At 39.9% G+C, this 18,656-nt stretch overlaps 1 pseudogene and 1 gene segment (V, D, J or C); one reads left to right on the top strand and one right to left on the bottom strand.

The window, feature by feature from the left end:
- Nucleotides 1-3,326: 3,326 nt before the first annotated feature.
- LOC148096613 (Ig kappa chain V region K29-213-like) lies at nt 3,327-10,183 on the bottom strand. The segment is given in 2 exon segments: nt 3,327-3,649; nt 10,078-10,183. Coding segments are annotated over 2 exon segments (429 nt in total).
- Nucleotides 10,184-16,761: 6,578 nt separating this feature from the next.
- LOC148096612 (Ig kappa-b4 chain C region pseudogene) lies at nt 16,762-17,204 on the top strand (annotated as a pseudogene).
- The last annotated feature ends 1,452 nt before the right edge of the window (nt 17,205-18,656 follow it).

Below are 18,656 nucleotides of genomic sequence, written 5' to 3'. Positions count from 1 at the left end.
CTTAACTCTGATACTGGTTTCATGCTCCTGCTTTCAGTCTGTGCTCTTTAACAATCTCACTCACTCGCTTCATCCTTAATGTGTTTGTTGCTTTTCATAAATTTGATGTTTTCAAGGTTTTTAAAATAATAAACATCTTCCCTAGACATTTGTCCTTTCACTTTATTTACTTCAGAATTTATATTTTACAGTCACACTGGTCAGATCATCACTTTGAAGGATTTTTTTTGAATGTTGACTATTTTCTTAGATCTGTTTTTAATTTATTTGAATTCAGATTATTTTCTTTCATTTTGCTCTCATTCTGAAAATGTAAAAATCTAAACACTAAAGATTTTATCAGGGTGGATTGAAAAAGCAGAGTATCATCTGTACAAACAGGATTAACATGAACAGAGGAAGAAATAACACAAATACTAGTCCTCATCAACTCTAAATGGCAAATAGCCTTTACTCAGTTAGCACATTTTTAGTGCTTTTTACTAAAAGTCCAATACACACAAATGCACATCACACATCACATGGTGCTTTGTTTTTAGAGTCACACTCAAACTCTGATGGATGCATTGAGGGTGGTAGGGGTTCAGTATCTGCCCATTGACAAGATCCTGGGCATATAAACAGATGTTGTAAATGCAGCCTCATGATAACGTACAATATCCAGAATATAGTTGAGTAGAAGTAGAGTTCAGCAATAGAAGTATTTGAATAAAGTTTTTAATTAAATGTATTAAGTTATATTCTACCCCTGGTCCCATCTGTTCACTCATGGGGTTGGGCTTCACAGTGGAGAACAGTTTTCTAGTCTAATGGTGCTGGTGCAGATGGGCCAATCAGATTGAAAGGTGAGGTGTTTGATTCTTATTGGTTTAATCTCACTTTGTGTCAGAATATTAATAAATTCAGATGCTTCAACATCTGCTTGACTGCATGGAGTTAAAGAAGCTCAGTACTGACAGCTGGAAGCATTTGGATATGGATTCCAGCTGCTTTCGTAGTTCTGCAAACTTTGACTTCAATCAGCTGTATTTCAACGTCCTCTGTGTCCAACCAGTTAATACGAGACAAATCCAGCTGCTCATTAAAGCTTTCTGGTTTGGTCATTGTTACACGGTGGCAGTTGGTCTTGCTTTTGGGGGGACTGAGGTCGGTTCTGGAGCTGTTATTCTTGCGGCAGTGGTTTTGGTCATTGGGGAGGACAGTACTCCTGATCCGAGTGGTTTTCATTGCTGCCTATGCAAAATTACATTACAAAAAAAGGGTGGTGAATTATGGCCAGCGTATTTGTGAATTGGAGCTGCGGATTCAACAGGACCTGTCTTCCCCCCAGCTCCTTTTTCTCCCCAAAAAGTCCTCTCTTTAAAAGCTGCCTCTCTCTCCCATCTCTCTGCTTCCATCTATCTCCTTTCAACGCACATCTAACGGACATCAGCCGGTTTAAGTCTTTTCTTTTTCAACATCTCATTTTCTTTCTCACAACACACTCCATGCATTCTATCCCATATTTTCATTACCATACATTCAAAATTGGAGTTTCCACTGAGACTACGGGCTGCACCCTCCCACGGCTCTCCCAGCCGTGTGGCTGGATCCAGCTCATTTTTCAAAGACAGCGTCCCATGTGTGGCTTTTCTTCCTTTGCCTGCATGCTGGTGTAAAAGTGCCAAAACCCACCATGAACCAGCACAACTCGTTGAGTTTCCAGGATTGCACACTCAATTAAGGTGCAGCTTCACTAAAAAACAAACAAACATGTTTAGTGTCTAAAATAATGTTGTTTTCAAAACTTCGAGATATAGCTTGGAATTTTATCTAGAAAAGGGAATTTAAATGTGCAAAAGTGAGGCTTGAGTGAGCGTGAGACCTATCAAGATATATTTTTTATTGCATCATCATGAGTTACAGTTTAAAATGTGTATGAATATGCTTGTGTGTTGACATCACAAAACAGATGAAGGATACGTAGCGATTTTTTTCCCAAAGCCAGAGATAAAAAGAATTACCTGAAATATTTGCAGTGAAATGCATTTCAATTCCTAACTGTTGGATCTTCACATGACAGCCTGATGATGTGTATTCCAGCAGAACATAAAAATGTTGCCTTATTTTGAACTAATAACCTAAAATAATTTGTGGTATGCTTTCTTTTTTAACATCAGTCCATAATCATCTGAGGACTAAATGTTCCACTCTTAACCCAGGCTGCTGTAATAGATGCAGTCATGGTTCTCCAGTGGCTGCTCTTAGATACTGTTCTTGTCAGGGTCCTGGGCTTTTGACTGAAGTGTTTTGAGTTTCCTGTGTTTTTTGTCACTTTGTATTGTGAATTATGTTCTCATTGTTGGTCTTTAATTACCCCCTTAAGTCTAGTTTCTTGTATTATGTGCCTCGTATTTCCCTCATCATCATGTGGAAGAAGCTGCTCTGGTCAGATGAGACCAAAATGGAAAACGCTATGTGTGGCAGAAAACTAACACTGCACATCACTCTGAACACACCATCCCCACTGTCAGATATGATGGTGGAAGCATCATGCTCTGGGGGTGCTTCTCTTCAGCAGGGACAGGGAAGCTGGTCAGCGTTGATGGGAAGATGGATGGAGCCAAATACAGGGCAATCTTGGAAGAAAACCTCTTGGAGTCTGCAGAAGACTTGAGACTGGGGCGGAGGTTCACCTTCCAGCAGGACAACGACCCTAAACATAAAGCCAGGGCAACGATGGGATGGTTTAAAACAAAACATATCCATGTGTTAGAACGGCCCAGTCAAAGTCCAGATCTAAATCCAATCAAGAATCTGCAGCAAGATCTGAAAACTGCTGTTCACAAACGCTGTCCATCTAATCTGACTGAGCTGGAGCTGTTTTGCAAAGAAGAATGGGCAAAGATTTCAGTGTGTAGATGTGCAAAGCTGGTAGAGACAGTCCCTAAAAGACTGGCAGCTGGAACTGCAGCAAAAGGTGGTTCTACAAAGTATTGACTCAGGGGGCTGAATAATTACACACACCGTGCGACCATTCACTTTAAAGTCATGACAGTTAAAATAAAATAAAAAGTGAGCTTTTATAGCAGAAAATCAATTTGTTTATTTTTATTTTTATTTTTTATTATTATTTTTATTTTTAGGCTGTTGCATTTACTAATTGGTGGTTAAACTAAATCAATTAAAAATTTAAATTTCAGGGTGCAAGTTGAATCTGTCCGTGTGTGTGTGTGTGTGTGTGTGTCCTCAGTGAACTGTATCAGTCTCTGCAGTATCTTCCAGCTGCAGCAGTCACTTCAGTTTCTGTTCAGTCTGACTGAGGGAGGTTTTTGTACGACTGTTTTTCACTGTGTGAACACCCACTGACTGTTGATAACATGAAAACTCTGACAGTAATAAACTGCTGCATCTTCAGCCTGGACTCCACTGATGGTCAGAGTGAAGTCAGAGTTTGACCCACTGCCTGTAAAACGAGCTGGAATCCCTGATTGTCGAGTGCTAGCAGAATAAATGAGCAGTTTAGGAACTCCTCCATCTTTCTGTTGGTACCAGGCTAAACGGTTGTTGCCATAAACATTTTGACTGGTCCTACACTTGATGGTCACAGTTTGTCCCACAGCAAGGCTCACTTCTCCAGGCTGAGTCACTGTGATCTGTCCTCTGGACTCTGAGGACACAGAGACAAAAACATAAAGCAGCTTCATGGTTTTGTGGGCTTCATTTCAGAGGGACAGATGTTGATAGAGGAGAGGAGTTTGATTCTCTGGACTTTACCTGTGAAGCAGCAGCAGAGGAGAGTCCAGATGAGGACGCAGATCAAAGTCATGTTTTTGATGAGGAGGATTTCTGTGGCTTCTGTTGTGATGAAGGACAGCTGTCAGTCATCCAGTGTTCAACTCTCAGGACTATAAACTCTCCCAGAGCACTGGAGCATGGTGCTGCTGATGCAAAGTGCCTCTCTATGGAAATCATCTGACTGACTCACACAGTCAATGGATTTTTTGGTTTGTTTGTTTTTATGTTGTTGTTTTGCACAGTGTTTCATGTTTGTAATTATGTGCATTAGAAATACAAATATGCAGTTAATACCAAATCGCTTTTTCTGTCATCTTATATTTTTGAATCTGTTCATCTCATTCTTTCTGACAGTACTTCCATTCTGCATATCTCTAGATCCTTCCTCAGGTTAGTTTGTACCAGGATGCCCTTCCTTAATTGGAAGTAAAGTATATGATTTTCAGCTCTAAACATCCTCCCTCCGGTTCTTTTATGTTCCCCCAGTTCTACAAGTTGTTTGTTCTCTTTTATGTGTAAAGAAAGTTCGTTCTCAGCGAATACCTTATCTGCCAGCACATCAGACAAAGAACACCCAGCTCTTCTTCATCATTGTTCCCTCCGGCAATCCAAGAAATTCAAACATACTCAATGTCATGGTGGCGCTTCCGAGAGACTGAAGCCCGACTGAACCCCCCGAAAACTTTCTAGCAATTTTCTCACCACCCAACATACGATCCATCCAGTCATCTTCTCTCTGCTAAATCCAGTTATGAAGTAACTCCGGCCGCTTGCAACTGCCAGGAAATTCAGCGGGGTCGCCCACTAGCAGAACTCACAGCTCCACTCACGTTGCTCTGAAACAGGCCCACTGTCAGGGGCTGAGTCTGTGATCCAGCATTTTTAGTACTTTATTTGTAGTTTATCAATTATTATACACAGCATTCTTATTATTTTACAGATAACCACAAAACAACACTCCTTACAGATGATAAAGACAGATAATATCAAGACAGGAAAAGGGAAACAAACAAACAAAAAAACCCAAAACACACACACACAAACACAAAAATAAAATAAATTGTTTTTACAGAACTGTTCTAGGGCAAACAAAGACATTCAAGGTTCCAGTTCCAGACCAGGTAGATTGTTTATGTTGTGTGTTAACAGAGGGTCCCATGTTGTGTTTGCCGATGGATCCGTTGAGAGTACATCTGATTTTTTCCAGTTTGACATTTTGCATAACATCCCTTATCCAGTGGTGGTGTGATGGAGCAGCAGTAGACTTCCATTTAAATAAAACCAGGCATCTCGCTAATAATGACAAAAAGGCAATGACCCTTCTTCTGTAAACACAGGGTCAGAAGAAGTCGCTACACCAGAGAAACAACCAAAAATTGCCACCTGGGTTGGCTGGAAGACTGTTTACTTAGCCTGGCAGGGCGAATGACACTGTCTCAGTCTCGATCAGTGCCTATGCCATTCCCAATATGTGCTGGCAGCATGAGTACGAGCAATTTTTTTTTTGAGGTTTTTTTTGCCGATGCCCGTGATGCCGCCCCCCACCATGATGCCGCCCCGGTTAACCACCCGTGTCGCCCGTATCAAAAACCGCTACTGGATGAAAGGAATTTTTCTATGGATGAGTATAGCCACTCCTTGGCCTTTACAATTAAATTGCGAATGAAACATATGGCCCACCTTGGTGTTCGCTCGCTCGCTCTGTGGTATAGTATCGCTTCCTGTTCCTGCTCAAACACAGTGGTGTTTCTGAGTAGCTTATTTGCTTAGCAGTTTAATTAACAACTTTTAAATACATTCTTTTTTCACAGTATAATCTTCACGTGCTTCATCCGAAGCACACTTTCTGTGTACTCACTACCTAATTTATAGTATTCACTCACTGTCTTGTTTGATATGTTTATTGATTAGCATTCAAATATCTCAGTGAAGACAGAACAAAGATTTACCACAAAGCAAGAAAGCATGAGACAAGGCTAATCAAAAGGTATTGGCTGAAGCATTTGCTTATTACGCCAACCCTTTTAACAAAAGATCTTTTAGCATGCAGCTCCTGTACACAGGGCTCGAAGCAAATAATAAAATTCAATTCAATTCAATTTCATTTATATAGCGCCAAATCACAACAAATGTCGCCTCAAGGCGCTTCATAGATACAGAGAGAAAAGCCCAACAATCATATGACCCCCTATGAGCAAGCACTTTGGCGACAGTGGGAAGGAAAAACTCCCTTTTAACAGGAAGAAACCTCCAGCAGAACCAGGCTCAGGGAGGGGCGGGGCCATCTGCTGCGACCGGTTGGGGTGAGAGAAGGCAAACAAAGCAAAAACAAAACAAACAAACAAACAAACAAGAAAAAACACCACCACCTTAGTAAGTAACTACATCAAAGCAAAAGAATCAAGAGGTTTTCTATTTTTTGTTTTTGTTTTTGTTTTTTTTGTTTTTTTGCTCTTTTCATTCTTGATATATATATTTTTCTAATACTCTATTTTTAAACATATTTTTAAACAAGGAAAATGAACTACACCTTTTTAAATCACTGTCATAACTATTCCACAGGTTAACTCCTCTAACAGAAACACATCTCTGCTTTATATTTGTCCTTATCTTGTTTTTTTTAAAGAAATCTGTTCCCCTTAAGTCATATTGACTCTCTCTGACTTTGAACAGCTTCTGAGTACTGGGGCAAAGCAAGTTATTTTGTGCTTTATACATTATCTGTGCCATTTTATATTCAACTAAATCATAAAATTTCAGGGTATTCAGATTAATAAACAAAATGTTAGTTGGTTCTATATAGTTTGATTGGTTTATAATTCTTATAGCTCTTTTTTGCAACTTGAAAATAGGAAGAGTGTTCGTTTTATATGCATTACCCCATATCTCCAGACAGTAAGTCATATATGGAAGCAACAGAGTACAATAGAGTGTGTATAATGATTTTTTGTTCAGGACATGCTTTGTTTTATAGAGAATAGCAATGGTTTTTGACATTTTTGTTTTCACATGGTTTATATGAGACTTCCAACTCAGCTTATCATCAATTATCACTCCAAGAAATTTATTTTCGTACACTCTTTCAATTTCAATTCCATTAACCCTGATTTTAGATACATTTTTCATTTGTCTAGTGCCAAAAATAATCAATTTTGTTTTCTTTATATTTAATGATAACTTATTTACATCAAACCAGTTTTTTAATATATTTAACTCCTTTTCCGCTGTAGTCAGAAGCTGTTCTAGGTTTTTACCTGAGCAATACAGAGTGGTATCATCAGCAAACAATACACATTTTAACAGTTTGGAAATGCTACATATGTCATTTATGTATAATATAAATAATTTAGGGCCCAGCACAGAGCCCTGAGGAACACCACAAGTTACCTTCAACTGCTTAGATTTTACATTATTGAATTCGACATATTGATATCTGTCATCCAGGTAACTTTTCATCCACTTGTATGCTAACCCTCTTATGCCATATCTCTCTAGTTTATTCATTAATATAGAATGATCAATCGTATCAAACGCCTTTTTTAAGTCTATAAAAACACCAACAGTATATTCCTTATTATCTATAGCATTAGATATCCCTTCTACAAGTTCCATCACTGCCATCGAAGTGGACCTTTTCACTCTAAAGCCATATTGGTTATCACTTAGGAGATTATGCTTCTCAATATATTTATCAAGTCTATTAACAAATAACTTTTCTAAAATTTTTGAGAACTGTGGGAGCAGTGATATTGGCCTATAATTGGTAAACTGACTTCTCTCTCCGTTTTTATGGATTGGAATAACTTTTGCTATTTTCATTTGTGAGGGAAATACACCAGTTTGAAAGGACAGATTACAAATGTATGCGAAAGGTTGCACTATATATTCTATAATACTTTTAACTAATATCATGTCAATACCAAAACAGTCAGTGGACTTTTTATTTTTTAATGTCTTCACAATGTTAATTATTTCTCTATGAGTTACAGCACCAATAAACATGGAGGACACATTCTGAGTAATATGTTTATTTAGGTCGTTATTATTTCTTGTCTCTGGAATTTCTTTTGCTAAATTAAAGCCAACATTTACAAAGAAATCATTAAATTCATTTGCAATGTCTTTAGTTTTATCAAGCACAATATCTTTATCTTTTTTAAAATAATCTGGATAATTCTTATTTTTTGAGCCCTTTTTGATTATACTATTTAATATCCTCCATGTTTCTTGTGTGTTACTTCTACTTTGCTCCAATAATTTGTGGTAATATTCTTTCTTACTTGTTCTTATAATATTTACTAATCTATTTTTATATAACTTGTACTTTATTTCAGCATCTTTTGTCCTCTGTTTTATGAATCTCTTATATAGATTATTTTTCTTTTTACATGCATCTTCTATCCCCTTTGTGATCCATGGCTTATTTGATCTGTGATGCTTTCTAGTGATTTTCATTAAAGGACAATGTTTTTCATATAGTGAAATTACAGTTGATAAGAATGCATCATATGCACTATTTGAATCTTCATTTGCAAAAACCTCATTCCAATTGTGTTCCTTTAAGTCCACCTGGAGGGCAGCAATGGCTCTTGTTGTTCTAAGTCGTATCATATCAAATATTTGATTCTTTTGTTTAGTTTTAATCCCAAAATAATTTTGAAAAATTGCAAAAACAGGAAGATGATCGCTTATATCAGTTATAAGAAGTCCACCTACTATTTCATGGTCAATTTTATTTGTGAATATATTATCTATCAGTGTAGCTGTATCAATTGTTATTCTACTTGGTTTTATAATTACAGGGAAAAGGGAGTTACTATACATTGTATTTATGAAATCTGTTGTTTTCTGATGTCCATTTGGGTTTAGCAAATCTATATTAAAATCACCACAAATTATTTGCACTTTTTTATCATTTAGGTTGCTAAACATAGCAGCAAGTTTTTCATTGAATGTCTCAAGGCATGAACCTGGTGTCCTATAGATGCAACTTATAATTATATTGTTAGCTTTTTCAACATGGATTTCAATAGTGACACATTCCAATACGTTATCTATGGTGCTTGACATACATTCAATCAGACTACATTTCAAAACTTTATCTACATATAAGGCAACACCGCCTCCTTTTTTATTCACCCTGTTCATTGTAAATAATTCGTATTCTTCCAGTCCCATTTCACTAATTTTCTCATTATCGAGCCATGTTTCTGATATTGCAATTATATTAAACTTTTTTAACTTACTTAAACATTCTGTAATTTTAGAAAATTTTTTATACAGGCTTCTACTATTGAAATGTATGACCGACAATGCATTTGCCATTTTAATATTCATATTGAATTGGTCATCCGTATAGTACTCACAAGTATTATTGGTGTTATTGTAGAAGTGGGTATCTGGGTCAATGTTACTTTCAGGGTCATGCATGTTGTGCTCTGCATAGTTAAACGTTTTGAAGTTCGTTTTCTCAGCATGTGTGGCAAAATAACCACCTTGACAGTCCTTTTCATAATCAAATTCTTCCTCTTCAATATCTCTGAATGGAAACCTATAATCTGTGTCCAAACTTGTCATTTATATGTTTTTGTTTTTGTTGTTGTTTTTTGAGCCGTAAGGCCAGAAACACTTTCCATACCCATTGTTCATTATCCAATCGTCACTTTTCCAATAGATTCCAGAGCAGATTCCTGATTATTTATATTGCTCTAAGTCTTTGAGTTCTCTTATCATCACAACTTTTGCTTCTTCGGGATTGCCATTTAGTCTTATCATTACTTTGCAGTTCCTCGTCCATGTCGCTTGTATCTTATTTTGTTTTCTCAGGCTGCGTGCCTGTCTTGCAATTTCAGCAGTCTTTTTCGTTAAATGTTCATTTAAATACACACCAGTCCCTTTAAGCTTCTTACCCTGTTTCAGTAACTCAATCTTTGTTTTGCGACTCACAAACCGAAGAATAATTGATGGCTTTGTTTTACTGTCTTTCCTGGGGAGCGTGTGGCATGCTGCAATATGATGGCTCTGAATACTTACATTCTTCGTTTGAAGGAATTTTATCACTTGCTGTTCAAGCGTTTGCAGCTCCTCTACCGGGGCATCTTCACCATCTTTACCTCCCCCAGCTGTTACTCCGGCGTAGGTTCGGTGTTGCGTCTCCAGTCCACTTATGACTAAATCATCCATTCTTGTGTATTGTTCAAGGTCCTCAATTCGCCGTTCCAAGTCGTCTATTTTCTTGTCCTTGTCCTTTATGAGGTTTTTTTAGTTGTTTTATTTCATCCATTAGGTCATGTAGCATACCTTGTTGTTTAGCCACTTTGCTCAGTTCATCAGACATGAAATTAAGCGATTTCTTAATCTCCTCCAACTCCTCTTCAACTCCTGGGTTTGCTCTTTTAGGCGGCATTTTGAAAATGATGAGATTTGTATTTCCTTGTGATGGCCCGTTGAAGTCACTGTTGATTAACTTGTTGGTTGAGCCTTGGCCTAGTGGTTGCTGCAGGAGCCTGGGCCTAGTGGCTGCTGGAGGATCCTGGGCCTAGTGGCTGCTGGAAGAGCCTGGGCCTAGTGGCTGCTGGAAGAGCCTGGGCCTAGTGGCTGCTGGAAGAGCCTTGGCCTGGTGGCTGCTGGAGGATCCTGGGCCTGGTGGCTGCTGGAGGATCCTGGGCCTGGTGGCTGCTGCAGGAGCCTGGGCCTGGTGGCTGCTGGAAGAGCCTGGGCCTGGTGGCTGCTGGAGGATCCTGGGCCTGGTGGAGCAGGAGGGTCCTGGGCCTGGTGGCTGCTGGAGGGTCCTGGGCCTGGTGGCTGCTGGAGGATCCTGGGCCTGGTGGAGCAGGAGGGTCCTGGGCCTGGTGGCTGCTGGAGGGTCCTGGGCCTGGTGGCTGCTGGAGGGTCCTGGGCCTGGTGGCTGCTGGAGGATCCTGGGCCTGGTGGAGCAGGAGGGTCCTGGGCCTGGTGGCTGCTGGAGGATCCTGGGCCTGGTGGCTGCTGGAGGATCCTGGGCCTGGTGGCTGCTGCAGGAGCCTGGGCCTGGTGGCTGCTGGAAGAGCCTGGGCCTGGTGGCTGCTGGAAGAGCCTTGGCCTAGTGGCTTATTTTTCAGTTTTGGTGCAACAAGCTACCAATTGTCTGGTGTTCGTTTCTTTTTCCGTAGATATGTGTGCTTCCTTCTTGTGTCATTTGTTGTCTTCAGTTTTGTCAAAAAAAATTTTTTTTTTTTGTCTTCAGTTTTGTCAAATTAGTAGAATACCTTGTCTTGGGCTGCTACTCCCTGGAGTCTGCTACTCAAGCTGCTGCTGCTCTCTGTGCACACTCTCTGTACTGTTTCGCTAGCTTAGCTCGTAGCCGACCCGTTAGCACCATGGCTACTTCACCTGTCCTTTCTGCACTTTCTTGCTCATTGTGTCAGATGTTTAGTTACTCCTCGGCCTCCTTTAGCAGTAATGATATCTGTAACAAATGTAGCATATTTGCAGCTCTGGAGGCCAGGATTACTGGACTGGAGACCCGGCTTTGCACCCTTCTCTCACCCTCAGCTAGCCAGGCCCCTGTAGCTGGTGCAGCCGAAGATAGCGTAGGCCCCGCTAGCTGTTCCCCGGCAGATCCCAAGCAGCTGGGGAAAGACGGCTGGGTAACGGTGAGGAGGAAGCGTAGTCCTAAACAGAAGCCCCAGGTACACCACCAACCCGTTCATTTGTCTAACCGTTTTTCATCCCTTTAACGTTAACTAATGATGACTTCTTGAACTTCTTCACAAATAAAATGTTTATCATTAGAGAAAAAATTACCAATAATCATCCCACAGATGTAATATTATCTACAGTTACTCTTAGTACCATTGATGTTAAGTTAGACTCTTTTTCTCCAATCGATCTTTCTGAGTTAACTTCAATAATTACTTCCTCCAAACCATCAACGTGTCTTTTAGACCCCATTCCTACAAAACTGCTCAAAGAAGTCCTGCCATTGATTAATTCTTCGATCTTATATATGATCAACCTATCTCTAATAATCGGCTATGTACCACAGGCCTTCAAGGTGGCTGCAGTTAAACCTTTACTCAAAAAGCCATCTCTAGACCCAGCAGTCTTAGCTAATTATAGGCCAATCTCCAACCTTCCTTTCATATCAAAAATCCTTGAAAGAGTAGTTGTCAAACAGCTAACAGATCATCTGCAGAGGAATGGTTTATTTGAAGAGTTTCAGTCAGGTTTCAGAGTTCATCACAGCACAGAAACAGCTTTAGTGAAGGTTACAAATGATCTTCTTATGGCCTCTGACAGTGGTCTCATCTCTGTGCTTGTCCTTCTAGACCTTAGTGCAGCATTCGATACTGTTGACCATAATATCCTATTAGAGCGATTAGAACATGCTGTAGGTATTACAGGTATTGCACTGCAGTGGTTTGTATCATATCTATCTAATAGACTCCAATTTGTGCATGTAAATGGAGAGTCCTCTTCACACACTGAGGTTAATTATGGAGTTCCACAGGGTTCAGTGCTAGGACCAATTCTGTTGACATTATACATGCTTCCCCTAGGCAGCATCATTAGAAGACATAGCATACATTTTCACTGCTATGCAGATGACACCCAGCTCTATCTGTCCATGAAGCCAGATAACACACGCCAATTAGTTAAACTGCAGGAATGTCTTAAAGACATAAAGACTTGGATGGCCACTAACTTTCTGCTTCTTAACTCAGATAAAACTGAGGTCATTGTACTCTGTGCTGAAAAGCTTAGAAATATGGTATCTAACCAGATTCTTACTCTGGATGGCATTACCTTGGCCTCCAGTAACACTGTGAGGAACCTTGGAGTCATTTTTGACCAGGATATGTCCTTCAACGCACATATTAAACAAATATGTAAGACTGCGTTCTTCCATTTGCGCAACATCTCTAAAATTAGAAATATCCTGTCTCAGAGTGACGCTGAAAAACTAGTTCATGCATTTATTACTTCCAGGCTGGACTACTGCAATTCATTATTATCAGGATGTCCAAAAAACTCACTGAAAAGCCTTCAGTTAATCCAAAATGCTGCAGCAAGAGTACTGACAGGGACTAGAAAGAGAGAGCATATTTCTCCTGTTTTGGCTTCCCTTCATTGGCTTCCTGTTAAATCCAGAATTGAATTCAAAATCCTGCTCCTCACATACAAGGTCTTAAATAATCAGGCCCCATCTTATCTTAATGACCTTGTAGTACCATATCACCCTATTAGAGCACTTCGCTCCCACTCTGCAGGCCTACTTGTTGTTCCTAGAGTATTTAAAAGTAGAATGGGAGGGAGAGCCTTCAGTTTTCAGGCCCCTCTTCTGTGGAACCAGCTTCCAGTTTGGATTCGGGAGACAGACACTATCTCTACTTTTAAGATTAGGCTTAAAACTTTCATTTTTGCTAAAGCATATAGTTAGGGCTGGACCAGGTGACCCTGAATCCTCCCTTAGTTATGCTGCAATAGATGTAGGCTGCCGGGGGATTCCCATGATGCATTGAGTTTTTCCTTTCCAGTCACCTTTCTCACTCACTATGTGTTAATAGACCTCTCTGTATTGAATCATATCTGTTATTAATCTCTGTCTCTCTTCCACAGCATGTCTTTTATCCTGTCTTCCTTCTCTCACCCCAACCGGTCGCAGCAGATGGCCCCGCCCCTCCCTGAGCCTGGTTCTGCCGGAGGTTTCTTCCTATTAAAAGGGAGTTTTTCCTTCCCACTGTCGCCAAAGTGCTTGCTCATAGGGGGTCATATGATTGTTGGGCTTTTCTCTGTATCTATGAAGCACCTTGAGGCGACATTTGTTGTGATTTGGCGCTATATAAATAAAATTGAATTGAATTGAATTGTGAATTTTAGACTGATCACAATTCCTGAGGTGGGTTTCCTGTAGGAAGGCAATACCAACCCCAAGATGTTGTAAATGAGAAAGGACCCTTTTTCTCTTGATTGCCTGGTTCATACTCTTCACATTCCAACGTATAGTTTTTACTATACGGAAAACCATTACCTCAATCAATAGTCTCTGCAGGATGCAAGGCAGGGCATTTGTCATCAACAGCAATATTATTATTAATGTAGGTCAGCACCTCTGCAGGGTCGGTAAGCCTCACGCATTTCCCGTTGTGTGTGAACTGCAGAGTGGTTGGGTAGAAGAGACCGAACATGTCCTTTGCAGTGTGGAGCTTCCATTTGGACTCGGAGAAGGCTGCGCGTTGTTTGTTGACTTCTGGGCTGTAGTCAGGAAATATGTGGAATCTCGATCTGTTGAATAGGAGCAGGCTCTTCTGTCTGGTGAGGATCAGCTTTCTGGTTTGGAAGTGGTGGAGTCTGACAATGAACGGACGTGATCTGTTGTCGCGATCTGCTGGTTTAGGAGCCAAACTCCTGTGGGCTCTATCCACTGATGGCGGCCTCTCGAAGTTGTTGTTCCCAAGCACATCAAGAAGTAGTTTTGGTGATGAATTCTGTTGGTTCAATGCGGTTGCCATGGTTACAGGGTGACGCTCTTGCTCTGCATGTTTCCTGGGTGAGAGCGCGCCTTTTTGTTGTTGTTGTTGTGCTAAGCTAACAGGCAGAATGCTACAGGTATAGCTCTAAAGAATGTAGCATCATAGGCAGTGTAGTCCGTGCTGCAGGGAGAATGGACTGCCATAACCGTTATGTGTCTGTGAGCGAGGGAGGGAGAAAAAGGAAAAGTACGAGCTGTCATCGAGCAAAAACGGGAGCTGGAAGCCTGTAAATATAATAATAACCACTGCAGCCAAGAAGAGCGCCTGACGAGCCCAGTTGTAAGTAAGCTATTAAAACTCGACTGTACACCGTGTTCGTGTTTTCCTCCAAAACAATAAGTTCTGTTGGAGCAGCCGTTCAACGCCTCTCTCTGTCTCTCGCAAGCAGAGTTGACCCAGACAACAAAGTAAAGCTAGTTTTCAGCTACGAGCCCGACACAGAACCCACCGTATTAGCCAGAGGTCCCTTTACTACGGTTCGGAGCCGCGGACCTTCAGTAACAGTAATAAATCACACAGCAATAGTACATTCATGTAGTTGTAAACAGCATGATAATATATTAAGTAATCCAAAGTATTCAGAATACGTTACTCTCATTGAGTAACATAACGGAATACGTTACAGAATACATTTTAGGGCATGTATTCTGTAATCTGTAATGGAATACATTTTAAAAGTAACCTTCCCAACACTGCATATTGTAATATAACCTAAGAAATCAAAAATACTAAATAAACTCAAAACACTGGGTCACAGACTCAGCCCCTGACACTAGGGATCAGTTAATGCTTGAATGAGGATGGAAATTATGTGAAATTATGTTTTTACAATCATTAGAGCTTAATCTAAATGTCGAGGAGATTTTGGGCCGATGTGTTAGACAGAGCTCTCCGTCTGCATGATTTGGGAGAAAGGGCTTCATCCCTCCAGACGAGTTCAAAGTCTTTGAGAATCAGTGCCAAGGAGCACTGAAGATGTTCCTTTCAGTGGCAACTAGACACTAGAATATTTTTAAATGTATATATCTTTCAGTTTATTGGAGGCAAATATGTCTTTATGTATTTTTCAGTATTTATGGATTTATCACAATTAACCTACACTGTATATCATGTGAAAAATGAAAAAAAAGATATTTGAGAATCAAAAAGGTCTCACTTTATACTGACACATATTAAATCAAGTTTAAAATTCCATTTTAAATTGATGATTTCATTATTTATTGATTTGATATCATCAGAGGAAGAAGTCCCATTTTTAAAACTCATATATTCAAAATAAAAATATATCTTTTTTAAATGTGTAGCACTGCAATAATTTCAGTTTTTTATATCAGTTGGTAAAACTGAAAAGGAAGAAGTGAATGATTTTGTTGAGTTTGTTTGTTTCAGAGTCAGAGAGCCGTGTCTCTCTACAGTCAGAGGTTTTTGTACGGCGCCTCAATGAGTTTGTATCACTGTGGTACACGTTCGGTGGAGGAACCAGACTGGAATTTGGAAGTAAGTCAGCCTTAGAGCTTTTTTAAATATATATTTTTTTCATTCCTTTCATTTCCTTTAATATTCAGCATACTAGGAAACAATTTATATTAACGAATCATTACTTTATAATTTCATAATATTTTCTGGCCTATGAACAAAGTTTGCTTTTAAAAGGCATATTCAAAAACTCATAACATTTTCTAATGACAGCCTAGGATGTTTCATAGTATTAATTATTATTTCGAGTTCTGATGATGAAGTTTTATTTTGAGTGCTTGTAGGTTTAGTTCAGTCTGTTAGAGTCAGAGAGCCGTGTCTCTCTACAGTCAGAGGTTTTTGTACGGCGCCTCAATGAGTTTGTATCACTGTGGTTCACGTTCGGTGGAGGAACCAGACTGGAATTTGGAAGTAAGTTAATTAACTGTGTTTATTATTAAAGGTTTTATCATTTTCTTTTATAACTACTTGTTAGACTGCTTAGATGAGAGAAAACTATTTTTTTTACTTAAAATAATTTCGTTTTTGATGTTTGTCCTTTTTACTGGACTAACTCAGATGAGCTCTGCGAGTTTCTCTTGTTTAATCTACATTTCTGTCACAGTAAAATATTTGTAGACAAGAGTAAACTTCATCATCTTATGATTAGTTTGTAAATTTCCACCACATCAGCTGCTGTTTGGATGAGTCAAAGTTTGCTTTCTGATGTTTTTATCGTGTCAGATGTTTCCGATTTAGTTTGAAATCATGTGAGCTGTTCAATAACATTTCAAATCTATATGAATGAGTAGCTGCTCTGTGCTTGTGTCCACTCATTTCTTCAGTCATCCATGATTTAGACTTCTATTCATTTTAAAGCCAAACTTCTGCTGTAAATGTTTCCACATCTGCTTCTTTTATTTCCAGTGTAGTTTGAAGATATTTCAGCTCAAACTGTGTGATGATTCTCTCTGTGCTGATATGCATGAGAGGTTTCTTAAAGGGAAGTGAAACAATGTGTGAGTTAATGACTGGTGGAGCAGAAAAAACACCTGACAGAAACTTCTTAACAGAGAAATTCAAATTGTGGTTCCTGTCCTCTAAGCTGATTGGTGTTTCCTAGGGGATACCCGCCCCACCCTGAAGGTGCTGGGTCCCTCCAGTGAGGAGCTGAAACAGGGGAAGGCCACACTCATGTGTCTGGCCAACAAGGGCTTCCCCTCATACTGGAGTCTGTCCTGGAAGACGAGCGACAGCAGTGGCAGCAGCAGCATCAGAGGGGAGGAGAGCAGGACTCCTGGAGTGCTGCAGAACGACGGCCTCTACAGCTGGAGCAGCACCCTGACGCTCACTGCAGACCAGTGGGGGAAGGTGGGCTCTGTGACCTGTGAGGCCACCCAGGGCTCCCAGCCTCTGGTCTCAGAGATACTGAGGAGAGACCAGTGTTCCCAGTCCTGATGTCAATCACTGAGTCTTTCATGCTGTTTTTCTTCTGTCTCTTTGTTTCTTTTTGTTTGCAGATTTCAAAAATAAACCCATCAAACAGTCATGTTTTCATCTCATAATGACAACAATCACAGCAACAATCTCCTCTAGTTTCATCCTTTTGTGTCTGTTGTAAAGCTGATATTTCAACCTTTTAAAACAATAAAAATGTAACGACGAAACATGTTCTTTGACTCTGTGAGTTTGATAGATGCACATTTAAAAAAGAGAGATTTTGTAACATTTATTAAACCAGACCAAAATAAAAATGTCTACAGACACACCAAGTGTAATGTGCAGTCAACATGGTTAAATATATTCTTATACACACATTTAGTGTTTTCTATAAGATGTTGAGGTCCAACCACAGATTGTCTCAAAGCTGTTTTTTGACCTGCATTTTATTCTGACAATATAGATAAAAAAAATATCCTAATAATTGAAATTAAAGAGCAGGGTGTCATCTGTATGTTTAAACAGAGTTTATTTAAATGAAGATTTACTGAAGTTTGATTAATGAACTATTTGGCAGTGGAACAGTGAAGCAACAGAGCAGAGAAGAGTCTAGAAGCTGGTGGTGGCAGAGGTGAAGCAGGTGGAGACTTAGTTGAGGATAATTGTCCAGGATGAGGTGGAGATCAGGAGTCTGAGAGTTAAAGCACTATTTTTTGCAGCAGAAAATAAATCAAATCAAATCATACCTCCACGCTTTAAACGCTGCACGCTCATACTCTCTCTGCACTCGATATATGATCCATTGTTGATCTGCACACAGCTGTTGTCACGAACGTTGCACTCGCTTACGTCACTGTCATGAGACATTCTCGCAAAAAAAATCATGGTTTTAGTAACGCAGTAACGCAGCGTTCCTACGGGAAAGTAACGGTAATCTAATTACCGTTTTTGCGATAGTAATCCCTTACTTTACTCGTTACTTTTTAAAAGTAATCAGATTACAGTAACGCGTTACTGCCCATCTCTGGTCATATGTGTGGCCAACAAGGGCTTCCCCTCAGACTGCAGGCTGTCCTGGAAGGTGGATGGAAGAAGCAGCAGTGGAGAGGAGAGCAGGAGCCCTGGGGCGCTGCAGAATGACGGCCACTACAGCTGGAGCAGCACCACTGCAGACCAGTGTTGGGGAGTAACAGAATACATGTACCGCCGTTAAATACAAAATATGAGTAACTGTATTCCGTTACAGTTACCATTTAAAAGGTGGCATTCAGAATACAGTTACTTTGTTGAAATAAAGGGTTTACACGTCGGCCTTTTCCTGTTTCATACGTTAGGCTGTGCCCTCTCTATTTTTGGTAATTCCAGGCAGGTGGAAACACAAACAAAACACATCAAGAGGCTCTAATTTCTGTGTCTCAGTCTCACGGCCCATTTCACCTCTACTTGTGGCCCGCATACTGACGTGAAGAA

This window comes from Neolamprologus brichardi, chromosome 22 (genome assembly GCF_056152115.1).
Source record: "Neolamprologus brichardi isolate AB-2024 chromosome 22, ASM5615211v1, whole genome shotgun sequence".
NCBI lineage: Eukaryota > Metazoa > Chordata > Actinopteri > Cichliformes > Cichlidae > Neolamprologus > Neolamprologus brichardi.
This window is presented reverse-complemented; position numbering and strand designations above follow the sequence as displayed.